This window comes from Carcharhinus amblyrhynchos, chromosome 17 (genome assembly GCF_965287045.1).
Source record: "Carcharhinus amblyrhynchos chromosome 17, sCarAmb.v2.hapA, whole genome shotgun sequence".
NCBI lineage: Eukaryota > Metazoa > Chordata > Chondrichthyes > Carcharhiniformes > Carcharhinidae > Carcharhinus > Carcharhinus amblyrhynchos.
The window spans coordinates 20,025,840-20,042,568 of record NC_137340.1 but is presented as its reverse complement, the minus strand read 5'-3'; the positions used below and the strand labels follow the sequence as shown (position 1 = coordinate 20,042,568).

At 42.3% G+C, this 16,729-nt stretch overlaps 1 protein-coding gene across 3 annotated transcripts in view; it reads left to right on the top strand.

The window, feature by feature from the left end:
• Positions 1-16,729, top strand: part of inpp5a (inositol polyphosphate-5-phosphatase A) — a 499,011-nt gene that overhangs the window by 228,374 nt on the left and 253,908 nt on the right. For all 3 annotated transcript variants that reach the window (XM_080205594.1, XM_080205595.1, XM_080205596.1), the window contains exon 3: positions 13,849-13,949. In XM_080205594.1, coding sequence (XP_080061720.1) covers positions 13,849-13,949 — 101 coding nt within the window. The remainder of the gene's footprint in view (positions 1-13,848; positions 13,950-16,729) is intronic.

Sequence of the window (16,729 nt, the reverse complement as noted above, 5' to 3'; positions counted from 1 at the left end):
ATTCCCCTAGTCGCGACACTCCGGCACTTGTTCGGGTCAATGTACCTAACCAGTACGTCTTTCACACCGTGGGAGGAAACTGGAGCACCCGGAGAAAACACACGCATACGCAGGGTGAATGTGCAGCCTCTGCACAGACAGTGACTCAAGCCTAGCGGGTCCCCAACAGCAGTGCCACAATGCTGTGGTGGTATTGTCATTGAACTAGTAGTCCAAAGACTCAAGGACCAGAGTTTGAATCCCACCATGGCTGATGGTGCAATTTGAATTCCATAAAGATCTGGAATTAAAAGTCTAATGATGACCATGAAACTGTTGCCAATTATCATTAAAACTCATTTGATTCTCTAATGTCCTTTTAGAGAAGGAAATCTGCCATCTTGCTCTGGCCTACAGATGATCCCAGACGCACAGCAATGTTAAGTGTTCCCTGAAACTCAGTTCAAGGGCAATTAGGGATTGATAACAAATGCTGGCCCAGCCAACAAAGCCACATCCCATGAACGAATAAAAAAAGATAGTGAAATTGTTGACTAATCATAGCATTAAATCTCAATTCATCAACCTACAAAAAATGAAATAACAAAATATTTGGTGGTGGGAGGCTTTTAAAACTTCCTCGAGTGATAAATTAGATTTGTAAGACCTCGCTCTTATCAATCCACATGAACTATATTTCATGATTTTGTTTCTATTTAGCTGTTCCATGACCTTTAAGAAGGATAACTGTACCCACGATGGACATCAAACTCACTGGCCTGTAGTTTCCTGGATAATTTTTGCTGCCTTTTAAAAATAGTGAGAACATTTACCTGTCTCTAGTCCTGGTTTTTCTATCAGATTTGTGCCAGAGTTCATTGAATCATAGAATCCCTACAGTGCAGAAGGAGGCCATTTGCCCCATCGAATCTGTACTGACCGCAATCCCACTCAGGCTCCATTCCCATGACCCCACACATTTACCCAGCTATAGTCAATTTAGCGTGGCCCATCAACCTAACCTGCACATCTTTGGACTTCCTGCATGTCCACCTTTAAGGATTCCTGAAAGTATGTTATCTGGCCACTGAGATTTAGCTACCTTACAATCTCTTAGTATCTGTCAGTTGTGATGGCAGTAATGTGAATAGTGTCACTATTTCACCCTGCAACTGTCCCTGGTTCCTTTACCAGATTAAATAAGCTACATTCTGGGTAAAAACAGGGACAAAAAAACTTTTGCAGCAAGTGTTCTGTTTCCATGTAACATCAGTTGACCTGCCTTTACTTGACCCCATTTCAATGGTCCCTCTGCAACCCTAATTTCCTTTATCTTTGAAAACACTGTATATTTATCAGTCTTTTATCATATTCAATTTGATATTTTCTTTTGTCATTCTGAAGTTTTAACTACACCTCTCAGATCAAATCGGCCACATTCATTAGCATCTCATATACCGTAGTGTTGTAGAAAGATTCAATGTCACGGAGTGTCCATCTGTCTTCTTCAGTGATTAGGTTTATAGCAGATCTTTTGGTATAAGCTTTGTCAATTCTCTAATCTTCTTTTAAAGTTTAAGTTTGAAGTTTATTTATTAATGTCACAAGTACGCTTACATTGACACTGCAATGAAGTTACAGTGAACCCACCCCACCCCCCCCCCCCCCACCCAGTCGCCACACTCTGGCGCCTGTTTGGGTACACTGAGGGAGAATTCAGCATGGCCTATCCGCCTAACCAGCACGTCTTTCAGACAGTGGGAGGAAACCGGAGCACCCACTCAGACGTGGGGAGAGCATGCAGACTGCACACAGACAGAGACCCAAGCTGGGAATTGAACCTGGGTCTCTTGAGCCGTGAGGCAGCAATGCTAACCACTGCCACCACGCCGTCCACTTTAGTCCTGTTCCAGGTTATAGTGTGCTTAATGTTAGTATCTTCGATATATATTGATCCTTTATATTCAGAATTGCCCCTGTGTCAGCCATGGCTCAATTGGTAGCACTCTTGCTTCTAATTCAGAGGTTTGTTCATGTCCTACTCCAGAGACTTGAGCACCAAGCACAACATGCCACTTCAATGCAAGAAGTGCAACCCTGTGTCTCCCAACTTTAGTGGATGTGAAAAAGCCAATGGCACTGATTTCGAGAACAGCAGAAGAGTTCTCCCCATGTCCTGCCAGCATTTATCCCTCAACCAACATAACTAAAGCAGATTATCTGGTAGTCGCATCGCTGTTTGTGGGATTTTCCTGTGCAGAAATTGGCTGCCTTTCTTCCAAAAGAACAGCAGCGACTGCATTTCTAAAATACTTTATGACCTGTAAAGCTATGGGATGTTCTCAGTCTGCGAAAGGGGCTAAATAAGTGGAAGCCTGTCTTTCTTTGAAGGGAAGCTGTAGTTACTCCACTTCCCGAACTATGTTTAAACTTATCAGGCCCACTACCAAGACTTCTCAAGCACAAGGTTGATCCTCTTAAAACTCGACGTTTCTTTTTATTTGAGTTTTTGATTTGAGTTGTTTCTGATCCTTGAAATAATTATTGTGATGATCCTATGAATACATATTTAAGGCGGCACGGTGGCATAGTGGTTAGCACTGCTGCCTCACAGCACCAGGGACCCAGGTTCAATTCTGGCCTCGGGTCACTATCTGTGTGAAATTTGTATGTTCTCCCCGTGTCTGCGTGGATTTCCTCCGTTTTGCTCGAGTTTCCTTCCAATGTCCAAACATGTGCAGGTTACATTGATTGGCCATGCTAAATTGACCCTAGTGTCAGGAGGATTAGCAGGGTAAAAGTGTGGGGTTAAAGAAATAAGACCTGGATAGGATTGTGGTCAATACGGACTCGATGGGCCAAATGGCCCTGTTCTGCGCTATAGGATTCTATGGTTTTAAAGCCTCGTCCATCTTTCTATTGGAGGTTTGATTGCTCCTATAGTTCATAATCAAATCTAGGGTGTTTTGATCTTGATGTCACTTTTGACAAATGGAGTCACAGAGCAGCATTTCAATAACTCCAGAAATTCCTTCACCACCTTATAGTTCCAGTCAGTATTAAATCGAATTACATAGAACATACGCACAGGATAGATGTGGACCATTTGGCCTGACCAAACCCATGCCAATGTTTATGCCGCATCTGAGTCTCATTTCTTTCTTTATGCAACTCTCTCAGCATAATTCTCCATTCCTATATCTGTTGTTTAACCTCCCTTAAATGTACCCACGCCATTAGCTTCAACTACTCCCTGTGGTTGCTAGTTCCATATCCTCACCACTCACCACTTCCATCTTCTTCCGTCGGGAAGAAGATACAAAAGCCTGAGGTAATGTATCAACTGATTCAAGAACAGCTTCTTCACTGCTGCCATCAGACTTTTGAATGGACCTACTATATTTTAAGTTTCTCTACACCCTCACTATGACTGTAACACTACATTCTGTACTCTTTCATTTCCCTCTCAATGCATGGTGTGCTTTGTCTATATAGCACGCAAGAAACAATACTTTTCACTAGTATATGTGACAGTAATAAATCAAATCAAATCTTCTGCCCGGATGCATTTTGTATCTGCTTTCCATTAGGTAATAATTTGTCTTTCTATTTTTTTCTGCCAAAACGGACAACCTTATACTTATCGACGTTAAACTCCATCTGCCAAATTTTGGCTCATTCTCCTATCCTATATCCATTTGTAAAATCTTTATATCCTCTTCACTGCCTGCTTTCCCACCTATTTTAGTATCATCTGCAAATTTTGCTATGTTACACTCTGCAGATTATTTACATAGATTGTGAACAGTTGTGACCCCAGGACTGATCCCTGCGGCACCCGCTTGTTACATTTCGCCAGCAGGAAAAGGACCCATTTGTTCTGACCCTCTGCTTTCTGTCAGTTAGTCAATCCTCGATCCAATCCAGTACTCTACCCCCAGTCCTCTGTAATCTTACCTCCTGGATTAGCCTTTTATGTGGCACCTTGTCAAGCACCTTCTGGAAGTCCAGATCTACCACATCCACAGGTTCCCCACGATCCACCTTGCTGGTTATGTCCTGAAAGAACTGGAGCAAGTTTGTCAAGAATGAGATAACCTTCATAAAGCCATGCTGACAATGGTGGATTGAGTTTTGCCTTTCCAAATGCTCATTCATCTTCTCCTTAATGATTGATTCCAGAAACTTCCCCACCATAGAGGTCAAGCTAACAGGCTTATAGTTTCCTACTTTGTGCCTTTCCCCCCTTTTCTGAATAAGGGCGTCACGTTCGCGTGTTTCTAATCCACCAGGACCTTATCAGAATCCAAGGAATTTTGAAATGCATCCACTATCTCTGCTGCCACCTCCTTTAATACCCCAGGGTGCAGGCCATCAGGTCCTGGAGACTTATCTTCCTTCAGTCCCATTAGTTTATTCAATACCTTCTCCCTAGTGATTGTTATTGCATCTAGTTCCTCTGTATTGACAGTTTTTGGAAAACCTTCATTATTCTCTACCGTGAACACAGAGGCAAAATGTTATTTAGTGCCTCTGCCATCTCTGTGTTCTCCATTAACACCTCACCAGTGTTATCCTCTGAAGGGTCAACATTTACTTCAGCTATTCCCTTCTTCTTTATATACTTGCAGAAGTTTTTGGTATCTATTTATGTTTTCTGCTAGTTTCCTTGCATGGTTCATCTTGGCTCTTTTGATGCTATTTTTCGTAACGTTTTGCTGAATCTTAAAGTTCTCCAAATCCTCCAGCTTACCACTAGCTTTTGCAGCTTGGTATGCCCTAGTTTTTGCCTTTATGCCCTCTTTGACTTCCTTGTCTGGCCATGGAATGTTTTTCTTCCTCTTACAATTCCAATTTCTACAAGGTAACAATTTTTGAATGTTTGAGGCACAAGTCTTACCTTCCAGCGGAGATACAAAGGTTCATGGAGATGCTCCAGCACTGCTGGTTTTCTATCTTTGATGACTTTAGGTGGAATGCCATCATTTCTTGGGGCTTTCCCACCAGCAGGCCAGTCAGTAGGCCTGTTGAGCTTCATTATAGTGGGCTTGTTGTGCAGCTCCTCCATGATAGGAAAGCCTGGAATGGCAATGAGATCTTCTTCATTGACGTAGTGTTCATTGCATAATGTTCGAGATGATGCTCCAGCTTTACGTCTGCTTGCTAGGTTCAGTGATGATTGTCCCTGTCTGTCTTGAAGAGGGTTGGATTTGGTTGCTGCTGAGCCTGTTGCTTTCTTGATTCCTTCTAGCATTCCCAGATTCAGAATAGATTGTATACTATTGCATAGTTTCAACTGGGATTGATTGGTGCAGCACTAAACAATCTGTTGACACATAATTCTGGCAGTTTGGAGAGCATCTAGATTTTTTTTGCTGCAGATTTGCTTGCAATGTTGAAAAAAGAGACATACTGCCAAAGCTTTTCATCTTGCACTCATCAGGACAGATTTGGAAGAATACTGATTGTAAAGAGAACAACGATTTATATTACATGAGAAGGGAGTGCTAATTGGTTGGCAGTGGATTGATAGGAATGATGAGAACACTGTCAAAGATGGGATTTCTGAGGCAGTTGAGACCTCAGATGTCTCCAGGAATCCTGCGGTGTGGTTTGGTTTGGAAGTAAATGCTCATCATACCGAGGCAATGGCCTAATGATATCTTCACAAGATTACTGACTCAGAAACTCAGTTAATGCTCTGGGGACCTGGTTTCGAATCCTGCCAAGGCAGGTGCTAGTATTTGAATTAAAAAAAAATCTGAAATGAAGAATCTACTGATGACCGTGAAACCATTGTCAATATTTGGAAAAACCTATCTAGTTCACTACTGGGGAAGGAAATATGCTATCCTGAACTGGTTTGGCTGACGTGTGACTCCAGATCCACAGCAATGCGATTGACTTTTAATTGCCCTTTGGCAACAAGGGGTGGGCAATAAATGCTGGCCAGCTAGCGATGCTTATGTCCCACGAATGAATGAAAAAAAGCCAGTATGTACTGGAAAGACTCTGGGACAGCAATTTCTCTTTCTTATCAGAGGAACCAAGTTTTCTAGGATATCGCTTAGATTATATAACAAGTACGAACAGTATGCTTTTATACTTGTTGAGTGCACAGAAGTAACACAACAGTTTGCATTTGTATTGTACCTTGAAGCTAGAGAAACATCTCTGACAACTTTATAGCTGTGGATCAGTTCAAAACGGGCACTGATGTAGAAAGGAATAGATGTTGACCGGACAGATGGATTTTTAAAGTAGATCATAAAGAAAGGAGAGAAGTGAAGAGATGGATTGATTTAGAAATTTCCAGAGAATGGCACTTAAATAGCTGAAGGCATGGCTATCAGTGGTGACAGGGACAGACAGATGCACAAAACCCAAGAGTTGGAAAAATGCAGAGTTTGCAGCGGCGAGAATGCAGAAAGCGATTTAAAAGCAAAATGTGAATTTTAAATTGGAAGTGTTTGTGGTGTGCAGAGAGTAAGGAAAAGGTGGGGATTGGGGGATAGGATTCTGGGAGCCAACGTTTGCATGAACCGTAGTTTATGAAGGACAGATTAGCAAAGCTACATTATTTTTATGAAGGTATGACTACTTTACGAGCACATGGTCACTGATTGACATTATAAACTGCTTATACCTTAAGTACAATTTAACAAGTTTCACTTCATTCCCTCCCACGCTATGGAAAATGAGCATTGATAAAGTTAGATGTAATTTCTGATTTTGTTCTTATCACTTTCCCCCACCTTGATATAATCAGATGTTTACACTACAAGGATACTCACCAAATTTCTCACTGCCGCTAGCCAATTTGTTATTTTGCTCGCGGGCACAACCTTTCCTTGCAGTCGAACTCAAAGTTACTTTTATGAAAGCAAAATATTGCAGGTACGCTGGAAATACGAAATATATAAAACAGAAACGGTTGGAAATACACAGCAGATCAGGTAGCAGCTCTGGAGAGAGAAACAGAGTGAAAAGCTGGCATCTTCCATAGAGGGGTCTAAGTTCAGTGGTGGGAGTGGTAGTGATTATTGTTTGACTTGGGGGAGAGGATGGTTTACCACGTGTGATCTTGTGGTGTTCAGCTTCTGAAATATGCATCCATAAGACATAAGAGTAGAATTCAGGCATGTGGTCTATCGAGTCTGCTCTGCCATTCAATCAGGGTGAGGAGCCCACAAATTCTCATGGCAGGAGCAGGCAGGAGGTCACCGTCCCCATTGCTATCTCATGGAGTCAAAAGTTCAGGTACCAAAATTAAAGGACACCCTACACTAACCCTTCCATCCTTTCCCAGCTCCAAGCTTCCCTGTAAACCTTTACTCCCTTACACGGTCATCCTCCATGCAACCTGCATTGTCATCACCTGGTTTCAAGCATAGGTTGGCATTAACAGCCACTTCCCCAAAGAAGGCAAGGATGACTCCTCGTTAATCATGGGAGAAGTCTTCCCCTCCAAGTGCTCGCTGTTTATGTGCCATCATGAAAGTAAGTATCCTAATTTCTCGCAGGTGGGGAACATAATTTGGAGACTGAGCATAATTCCTGTGAGGCGGTCTCTCAATTAATATGCTTGACTTGCCCTGCAAAAAAGGCTTCCCGATACCTGAGTATCCCAAGATGTGTAGTTTAGGCGGAGTTATGGGGATAGGGCCTCAGTAAGATAGAAAAGGTGGGTCGGTGTCCTCAATGGGCACATTGGCTTCCTTTTGTACTGTAGGGATTGTACAATTGTCCATTAGGAAGCTCGATATACCTTCAACCTGCCTTTAAAGTCCAGAGAATTTAATTCTGAAAATTCATCCCGCCATTGGGAAATGGATTTTTGGCCTCCCGCCAAGCTACCCTCTGCTGGTGGGAGTGGAAGATTCCACCCAAGGTTCCAGGCCAATGACCTTCCATCAGAAGTGGGAAAAGTTAGAAATGTCATAGGCTTTAAGCAAGTGAAAGAGGGGAGAGATGGAAAGAGGGCAAAAAGCAAAGTCGGTGACAGGGTGGAAGATGGGGAGGCATGAAATAATGAAACATTTAATGGTGCAAGGCCAAAAAAGCTCATTCATTAGTCACAAGTAGGCTTACATTAACACTGCAATGAAGTTACTGTGAAAATCCCCTGGTTGCCACACTCAAGCGTCTGTTCGGTTGGGTCAATGCACTTAACCAGCATGTCTTTCAGACTGGGGGAAAACTGAAACACCCGGAGGAAACTCATGCAAACACGAGGAGAACATGCAAACTCCATACAGTCAGTGACCTAAGCCGAGAATTGAACCTGGGTCCCTGGTGCTGTGACGCAGCAGTGCTAACCACTGTGCCACCGTGCAGGGTGTGGCAATAGAACAAGTTAAAAAAAAACAATGTGCCTGGAAGAGGTGTGCAAGGCAGGAGGGTTCATGACTGCCTCCAGAAAGCAAAGGATAAAATCAAAACCAAGAAAGTAAAATGCTGGCAGATGTCAGGATCTGAAATGGTCAAACTGGATGTTGAGTTTGGAAGATTGTAATGTGCCTAATCAGTAGCTGAAGTTCTGTTTGTCTAACTTGCATTGAGCATCACTGAAACACTGCAGTGGGGCTGAGGACAGAATGGTTGATGTGGCACTAAGGTGAAAGGATTACAATAATGGGTAACTGGAAGCTCAGGGTCACACCTGGAGACTGAACAGCAATGTTCTGCAGAGCTGTTGTCCATTCTGCGTTTGGCCACATTAAGAGCAATGAAGACCAAATTGAAAGCAGTACTCACAAATCATTGTTTCAACTGGCAGGGATATTTAGGGTATTGAATGGTGAGGAGTGGATTTGTAAAAGGCAGGTGTCACATTTCCTGCTCTTGCGTGGAAAGCTGGTGGGGAAGAAAGGGGGTTGGTTCTGGAGGTGATTGAGGAGTGGGAAAGTGTGTTCTGGAAGGAATGGTTCCTTGTGAATGCTAAAAGGGAATGAGAGGGAAAGAAATGTGTGTGGTGGTGGCATGAAACTGAAGGTAGCAGAAATGTCAGAGGTTGATTTGTTCAATATGGAGGCAAGGGGTGAGAGTAAAAGTGCAGAAAAATGGGACAGTATGCAATGCACTCAGTGGTGCGTCACTAAGCCACACAGAACGGGTGCATCCCACGTTTGATTTTAGCCCGTATTTTATTGCGTCAGTGTAGTTCATGTCTCAAACTTGTATTAAAAAGATGTTATTGGCCAAATCCATCACAGATGAAGGGCTTGTCTGCGATATTTCTATAGATAATGAGCTGGTTCACACACTTGCCAGGCTGTTGGGTGAGATAACCAGCAATCCCAAAGCATCATCTCAATTCCCTGAGTAAAGGAGAGGTAGGCGGAAAAATATTAAAAGAAAAACAGAACAAGAAAGGTCATGCATCACATAACTCAACATTCTGCCAATAATTCAGTTAGTAAATGAGTGACGTGGACCAGGATTGACTTTCATCTGTGCTGAGATATCTGATCTCAGCTGCAGGATGATAACATTGGCTTTTGTGTTCCTGAGCTAGAGAGGAGTGAACTTCGCCAAGATTTCAGCTCCGGATTATCATCCACTGATTTACTGGTAAATATATGTGCGCTGACGTTAGAAATGTGTTTTGCTGAAGTGTTCTCCCCTTTGGATTTGTCTGCTGAAACCAATGACGCATGCTTTGGGGAATACCTTCCTTCCTCTTATTTCTTATTTATGAGCTGCCTGTCAGCAACATTATTTAGAAGTATGGGATTATAGAAGCACTGAGATATGCAGCATGGAAACAGGCCCTTCAGCCCAATTTGTCCATGCCAACTGGGTTTCCTAAACTGAACCAGTCCCATTTGCCTGTGTTTGGCCCATATCCCTCTAAACCTTTCCTATCCAATGTTCCTGTCCAAATGTCTTTTAAATGTTGTAATTGCACCTGCCTCTACCACCTTTTCTGGCAGCTCATGCCATATAAGCACCGCCCTCTGTGTGGAGAAGTGTTAGTTTCCATATGAATCAAATAACACCCAGTTAATCTTTGTATCATCACCCTCTACTTCATGTTGTACCATTTGCCTCTCCAACATCATCATAGAATCTCTACAGTGCAGAAGGGGGCCATTCAGCCCATCAAGTCTGCATCCATTCTTTGGCAGACCTTTCCATCTAAGCCCATTCCACATATTTATCCCATTAATCTCCCTAGCCTACACAACTCTGGACACTTAACAAGCAATTCAACATGGCCATGCCACCTAACTTGCACATATTTGGACATTGGGGGAAAACCAGAGCACCCAGAGGAAACCCACACAGATACGGAGAGAATGGGCAAATTCCACACAGTCACCCAAGGCTGAATCAAACCTGGGTCCCTGGCACTATGAGGCAGCAGTGCTAATCATAGTGCAAGTTGAAGCAATCCTTGCCATTCCAACAGAAATGCTGCGTCTAGGTCCAATTTCCTCCTTTGTATTTGTTCACTTGTGCTAAAATCAATAGTGTATAAATTCAGCATTGCGGGTTGGCCCTGAGCTGAATCTTGCACCCAGTCTTTTACCAAGATCACCTACCATCATACTCTCCCTCGCCTCTGCTGACAAAGCCCCCTTTATCTCCTCCTGCCTTCTTCTTTCCTATCAGTTCTCCAGAACTCCACACACAGCAAATTCATTTGGGGTGGCATTCTGGCACAGTGGTTAGCCCTGCTGCCTGACAGTGTCAGGGATCCATGTTCGACTCCTGGCTTGGGTCACAGCCTGTGTGGAGTTTGCATGTTCTCCCCGTGTTTGTGAGGGTTTTCTCCAGGTGCTCTGATTTTCTCCTACGGTCCAAAGATGTGTGGGTTAGATAAATTGACCATGCTAAATTCCCCTTGCTGTCAGGGGGACGAGCTAGGGTAAATGCATGGGGTTATGGGGATAAGGCCTGGTGGGATTGTGGTCAGTGCAGACCCAATGGGCTGAATGGCCTCATTCTGTACTGTATGATGCTTTATCCAGACACTTTTTAAAATATCCTGTATACTTAGAACATAATAATCAGCATCACCAATGGTAATTAGTACATCATGGTAAAGAAGAAAAACTTTCATTTGGAATAATGTATTTTCCTAAATCTCTTTACCTCTCTTTCACACTTCACTTCTTTAAAATATTCCTTTGACCAAGCTTGTGGTCGCTCGACCTATCGTCCTCTTGTGTGGCCCAATGTTATGTTTTATTTTGCTCCTGTGAAGCACCTTGCGACATTTTATGAAAGAAGTTATAAAAATCTAAGTTGTGGTTGTTTGCTGTTGATCACCTCAGGAACTCCCAAAGTGCTTTGCAGCCAAATAAGTACATTTCTAGTGAAGTCACTTTTGTAATGTGAGAAATAGAGTAACCAAGGGGAGGTGAAAGCTGAGTGGTATTATCACAAGACTGATAATCCAGAAGCTCAGCTAAAGCTCTGTTCGAATCCTGCCAAGCCAGATAGTGAAATTTGAACTCAATTTAAAAAAAAATCTGGAATTAAGAGTCAACCATGAAACCATTGTTGATTGTCATAAAAACCTATGTAGTTCACTGATGTCCTTTAGAGGAGGATACCTGCTGTCCTTACATGCTCTGGCCTACATGTGACTCCAAAGCCACAGCAATGTGGTTGACTCTCAACTGTCCTCTGAACGAGGGCAACTAGGGATGGGCAATAAATACTGACCAGCCAGCGATACCATGTCCCAAAAATGAATTTAAACAAAATCCCACAAGCAGTAACATGAAAATGGTCAGATAATCTGTTTTAGTGATGTTGGTTGAAGGTGACGTAGAATCATAGAATCTCTACACTGTAGAAGGAGGCCATTCAGCCCATCGAACTTGCATCAACAACAATCCCACATACTTACCCTGCTAATTCCCCTGACACTAATGGACAATTTAGCATGGCCAGTCAACCTAACTCCCACATCTTTGGACTGTGGGAAGAAACTGGAGCACGCTGAGGAAACCTACACAGACACAGGGAGAATGTGCAAACTGCACACAGTCACCTGAGGCTGGAATTGAACCCAGGTCTTTGGTGCTGTGAGGCAGCAGTGCTAACCACTGTGCCAGCATGTCACCCTTACAGATGAAACAAAATACAGAAACCACAAAAAATAGCAAAACTCTGTAATCAACACAGTATTTAATCAAGATAGAAATAGAATCATAAGTCATAGAAGTTTACAGCATGGAAACTGGCTCTTCGGCACAACTTGTCCATGTCGTCTTTTTTTAAAACCCCTAAGCTAACCCCAATTGCCCACATTTAGACCATATCCCTGTATACCCATCGTACCCATGTAACTATCTAAATGCTTTTTAAGAGACAAAATTTTACCTACTTCTACTACTACCTCTGGCAGCTTGTTCCAGACATTCACTATCTGTGTGAAAAAATTGCCCTTCTGGAAACTTTTGTATCTTTCCCCTCTCACATTAAACCTATGCCCTCTAGTTTTAGACTCCCCTACCTTTGGGAAAAGATATTGATTATCCAGCTGCTCTGTGCCCCTTATTATTTTATAGACCTCCATAAGGTCACCCCTCAGCCTTCTACGCTCCGGAGGAAAAAGTCCCAGTCTATTCAGCCTCTCCTTATAATGCAAGCCATCAAGTTCCGGTATCTTTGTAGTAAATCTTTCCTGCACTCTTTCTAGTTTAATAATATCCTTTCTATAAATATGGTGACTTGAACTGTACACAGTATAATAGGGTGACCAGAACTGTACACAGTATTGGAACTGTACACCCTATTGGAATCAGCACTCAAAATATTAATATACCTTTCTCAGTTGTTCTTAACCTCCAACTATTAAGTTAACTTAATTAGGTTCTCAATGTTGACATTTGTCTCTTTTCTACAGATTGTGTTCCTCCCTTTAAAAGGAGGAGGAAAGCTCATTAAAACGGCAATTACTTTAAAAAAAAATGAATGAAATAAGGATAGGAGTTTCCCTATTTGTCCCAGCATATATTGCAGTACATAATTTAATGTGTTGCCCTTCAACTTGTGTGGTGATTAATCCCATTCCTAATGGTGCTGGAGAACGGGGAAAGGAAGTCGTAGAATCCCTACAGAGCAGAAGGGGGCCATTCGGCCCATTGAGTCTGCACCAACAACAATCCCACCCAGGCCCTATCCCTGTAGCCCCATGTATGTATCCTACTACTCCCCCTGCCACTAACAGTCAATTTAATATGGCCAATCAACCTAACCCACACATCTTTGGAGTGTGGGAGGAAACCAGAACACCCAGAGAAAACCCACACAGACATGGAAGAACGTGCAAACTCTGCACAGTCACCCAATGCCAGAATTGAACGCAGATCCCTGGCGCTGTGAGCCAGGAGTACTAACCATTGTGCCACCGTGCCAGAATCCTAGCTCCAACTGCCTCCCTCAGTCAACTGGCACAGAAGGCTGGAAACATGTGGGACAGAAAATCTGCTAAGTGCCTGGTGCATGGCCCAACCAACCAGTCATTTCCAGCCTAGCTGACACTCTGAAGCTGAAATTGCAGCTTAAGGAGTTCTGCTGAGAGAGAAGCTATAACTCACAACTCTGTTTGAATAAGCTTCAACACCTAAAAGGGGAAAACTGAGCCCTTCATCAGTCACAGGGGTTGATCATCATATATGGTCTTCACTCTGCTTTCCGCAACTTGCTGTGGTCAATTTTATGTCTATAAATGCTCAAAGGAATTTTTCTTCGAAGCACAGCGAGAAATTTTACACTTGTTTGTATCTTGCATGAGACCACACAGGCCTGTATCTAAAGTCTTTTTGTCAGCTAGTAACTGTTCTACTTCATGTCAATTGTACAGCTTGTTCTGTTGTGACACTGAAGATGTATTCTTCTTCCTTGCAGACTGTGCACACACACAAGCCTCATTTTATTGCATTGCATTGCCAAGAAGTTGGCGGGAAGAACTATGAAGCCTCAATGTCTCATGTTGACAAGTTTGTGAAGTAAGTACAAAGTGTGGTTGATGAACTGAAATGGAAGCTTCTAGTTGTTCTCTTGGGTTGCTGTTATTATGAGCTTGAAAGCTAAAGGGATCTGAAATTCACATTAGATTATTGAGGTGTAACGTCAAGCCATGTTGCTTGGAGCCATTTGGCAATCAGCCGACAGAGGTTAATGTAATTCATTTTTCCAGACTGCATAATACAAAGTGAAAATTAACAGCAAAAAAAATCCATTACTCAACTTTAACAAATTATTATTGTCATCATCGCAGTCTACTTTAGACACACTGGTTTAGGCACACTGGGGTAGCATGGTGGCACAGTGGTTAGCACTGCTGCCTCACAATGCCAGGGACCTAGGTTCGACTCCTGGCTTGGGTCACTGACTGTGTGGAGTCTGCACGTTCTCCTGCGTGGCTTTCCTCTGGGTGCTCCAGTTTCCTCCCACAATCCAAAAGACATGCAGGTGAGATGCACTGGCCATGCTAAGTTCTCCCTCAGTTGTACCTGAACAGGAACTGGAATGTGGCGACGAGGGGATTTTCACAGTAACTTCATTGCAATGTTAATGCAAGTTAATGTGACACTAATAAATAAACTTTAAAACTGTGCTTTAACATGTTGGTTCATATGCGGATCAGTATGAAAAAGGACTATATTAATGATCTCTTTAATAAGGATTTGCACAACTAAGTGCAACATTAAAGCTTTGGACTTCCTCTGGCTACTGATCAACAGTATAAACTTAAATGTTATTTTGGAGGGGGTTTGATTTAATTTTTAAAATCTAATAATGTTAGGTGTCACTGAGATGCATGTCAGCACAAGACATTAGTTAAAATACATTGATACTGTCTTCTAATAAATAGAGGTAATGAGGCTGTTGATTTCTAACAACAATCTCCCTAATCCAAATAAAAATATTAATGATTGGAGGTTGCTAACTAAATGAAATAGTTAATATCTAAATGTTTCTCAATTATAGACTTTTAAAAAAAATCTGGCAAGTATTATACCAAGTCCATTGCGTACAATCAATATTTAAAAGGACAGATTACATTGCAGACAAGAGTAGGTTTCCCTCTGCTGGTACAGATGGTGTGTATTTACTAAGTTTGTCAGTGTAACTCAATCTTTCCTGGAATGTGTCTCCCCCTGTTGGCACAAGACTTGCATGCATTCACCGCATTCATTTAAATCTTTACAGGAAACCACTCAAATCCCTTGAGAAATGAAGGTTCTTATTTCATCCCTTTCTACCCCCATGTTTATTTCTTGGAATTCAAGAAATGCGAAGCCCAAACAGATTATCTTCAAATTCCACATCTGCTTCTAACCCATTGGAAGTGACCTGATGAGTTGGAAAGTGCTGAAAGATTGTAAATCTTGCTCTAGAGTTTCTGACAGCTTTCCCCTTTTCTCAAATTCCCCCTTACTTCCTCTGTCAAAAATATTGCTTGTTTGTGGTTAGTATTGCAAGGACCATAGATGTGTTCTAAGCATTGGAACGGTAGCGGAATGGTTAGCACTGCTGCCTCAGCGCCACAAACATGGGTTCAGTTTCGGCCTTGGGTGACTGTCTGTGTGGTGTTTGCACATTCTCCCATGTGGGTTTCCTGCGGGTGTTCCAGTTTCCTTGTGCAATCCATAGATGTACAGGTTAGGTGGATTGACCATGATAAGAACAAATTGCCCCTTGGTGTACCAAGGCTTTTCAGCTATGGAGGGCACCTAAGTAAAGCTTGTCCCTGATGAGACTGAGATCCATTTGAGGAAACTGGCTTCAGGCCTCAAGTGACAGCAGTGACAACAGCCACTCCCTCAACCTCCAGCTGCCTAAGCATTGTTGCTTCACGACATTGGTACCAGTGAGTGCAGCCCACACTTGCAGGTCAGTTAGCAAAGGAAACTCGGTTCGGTCCTCAGCAGGTCTTTTGCTCCAGACCCCCTTGAAAATGGTGGGACAGCCAGAAAATAATCAAGAGTTAAAAACAACTCTGCATGCGCAAGCTTACATGGCCATGTTTATATTAACTGTGGTATCAATGGAACTATCCCTCCATATAAAATGGGAGAATTTCTGCTGCATTGTGACTGTCAAACTAAGTCAAGTAAGCTTGACAAGCCTTGTAAGATGCAGAAGCTGCCTCAAACCAACTGAGGTTAACATAATCCACCTAGATTATCAAACAGTTCAGGTTTCAAACTCTTTGACTTTTATTATAAAATAATCCACATGTAAGATCATTCAAGTTATGAAGGTATTCAGTTTAAACACTTTTCAGATCATTTGATTCATTTCAATGCTGTATCTACCTAGCCTAATGGCCACTTAAAGTGATCAGACCTTTCCCTGTTGTTCCTTGTTTTCCTTAGAAATAATGAAATTCTGAAGATGTGATTATTGAAGCTTGTAAGATTATGGCGCTAATAACATTTTCTGTTCACAGTGTTTGATTTAAACAAACTTCACACCAAGGCTCAAATAGCTAGAAACACGAATAAAAATAATAAAGTTAGGAAAAGAGATGGTGTTAAAATGTAACAAGCGATAACGTTATTTCGGTTCTAATGACCAATGGTAACATGCTGTAAGGTTCAGCTGACCCAGTAAACAACATAACCAATGACAAAATGATGAGCTGACTCAGCATAAATCAGAAGCTGCTGGGGTTTGTGGGGACTTGGAACAGCCCAGGAAGAGGCCTCAGGTGTTGGAGTAATGATGTTTCTTTATTAAACCTTTTTTCTTTGATTTACAAGTTGGATTAAGTTTTGTT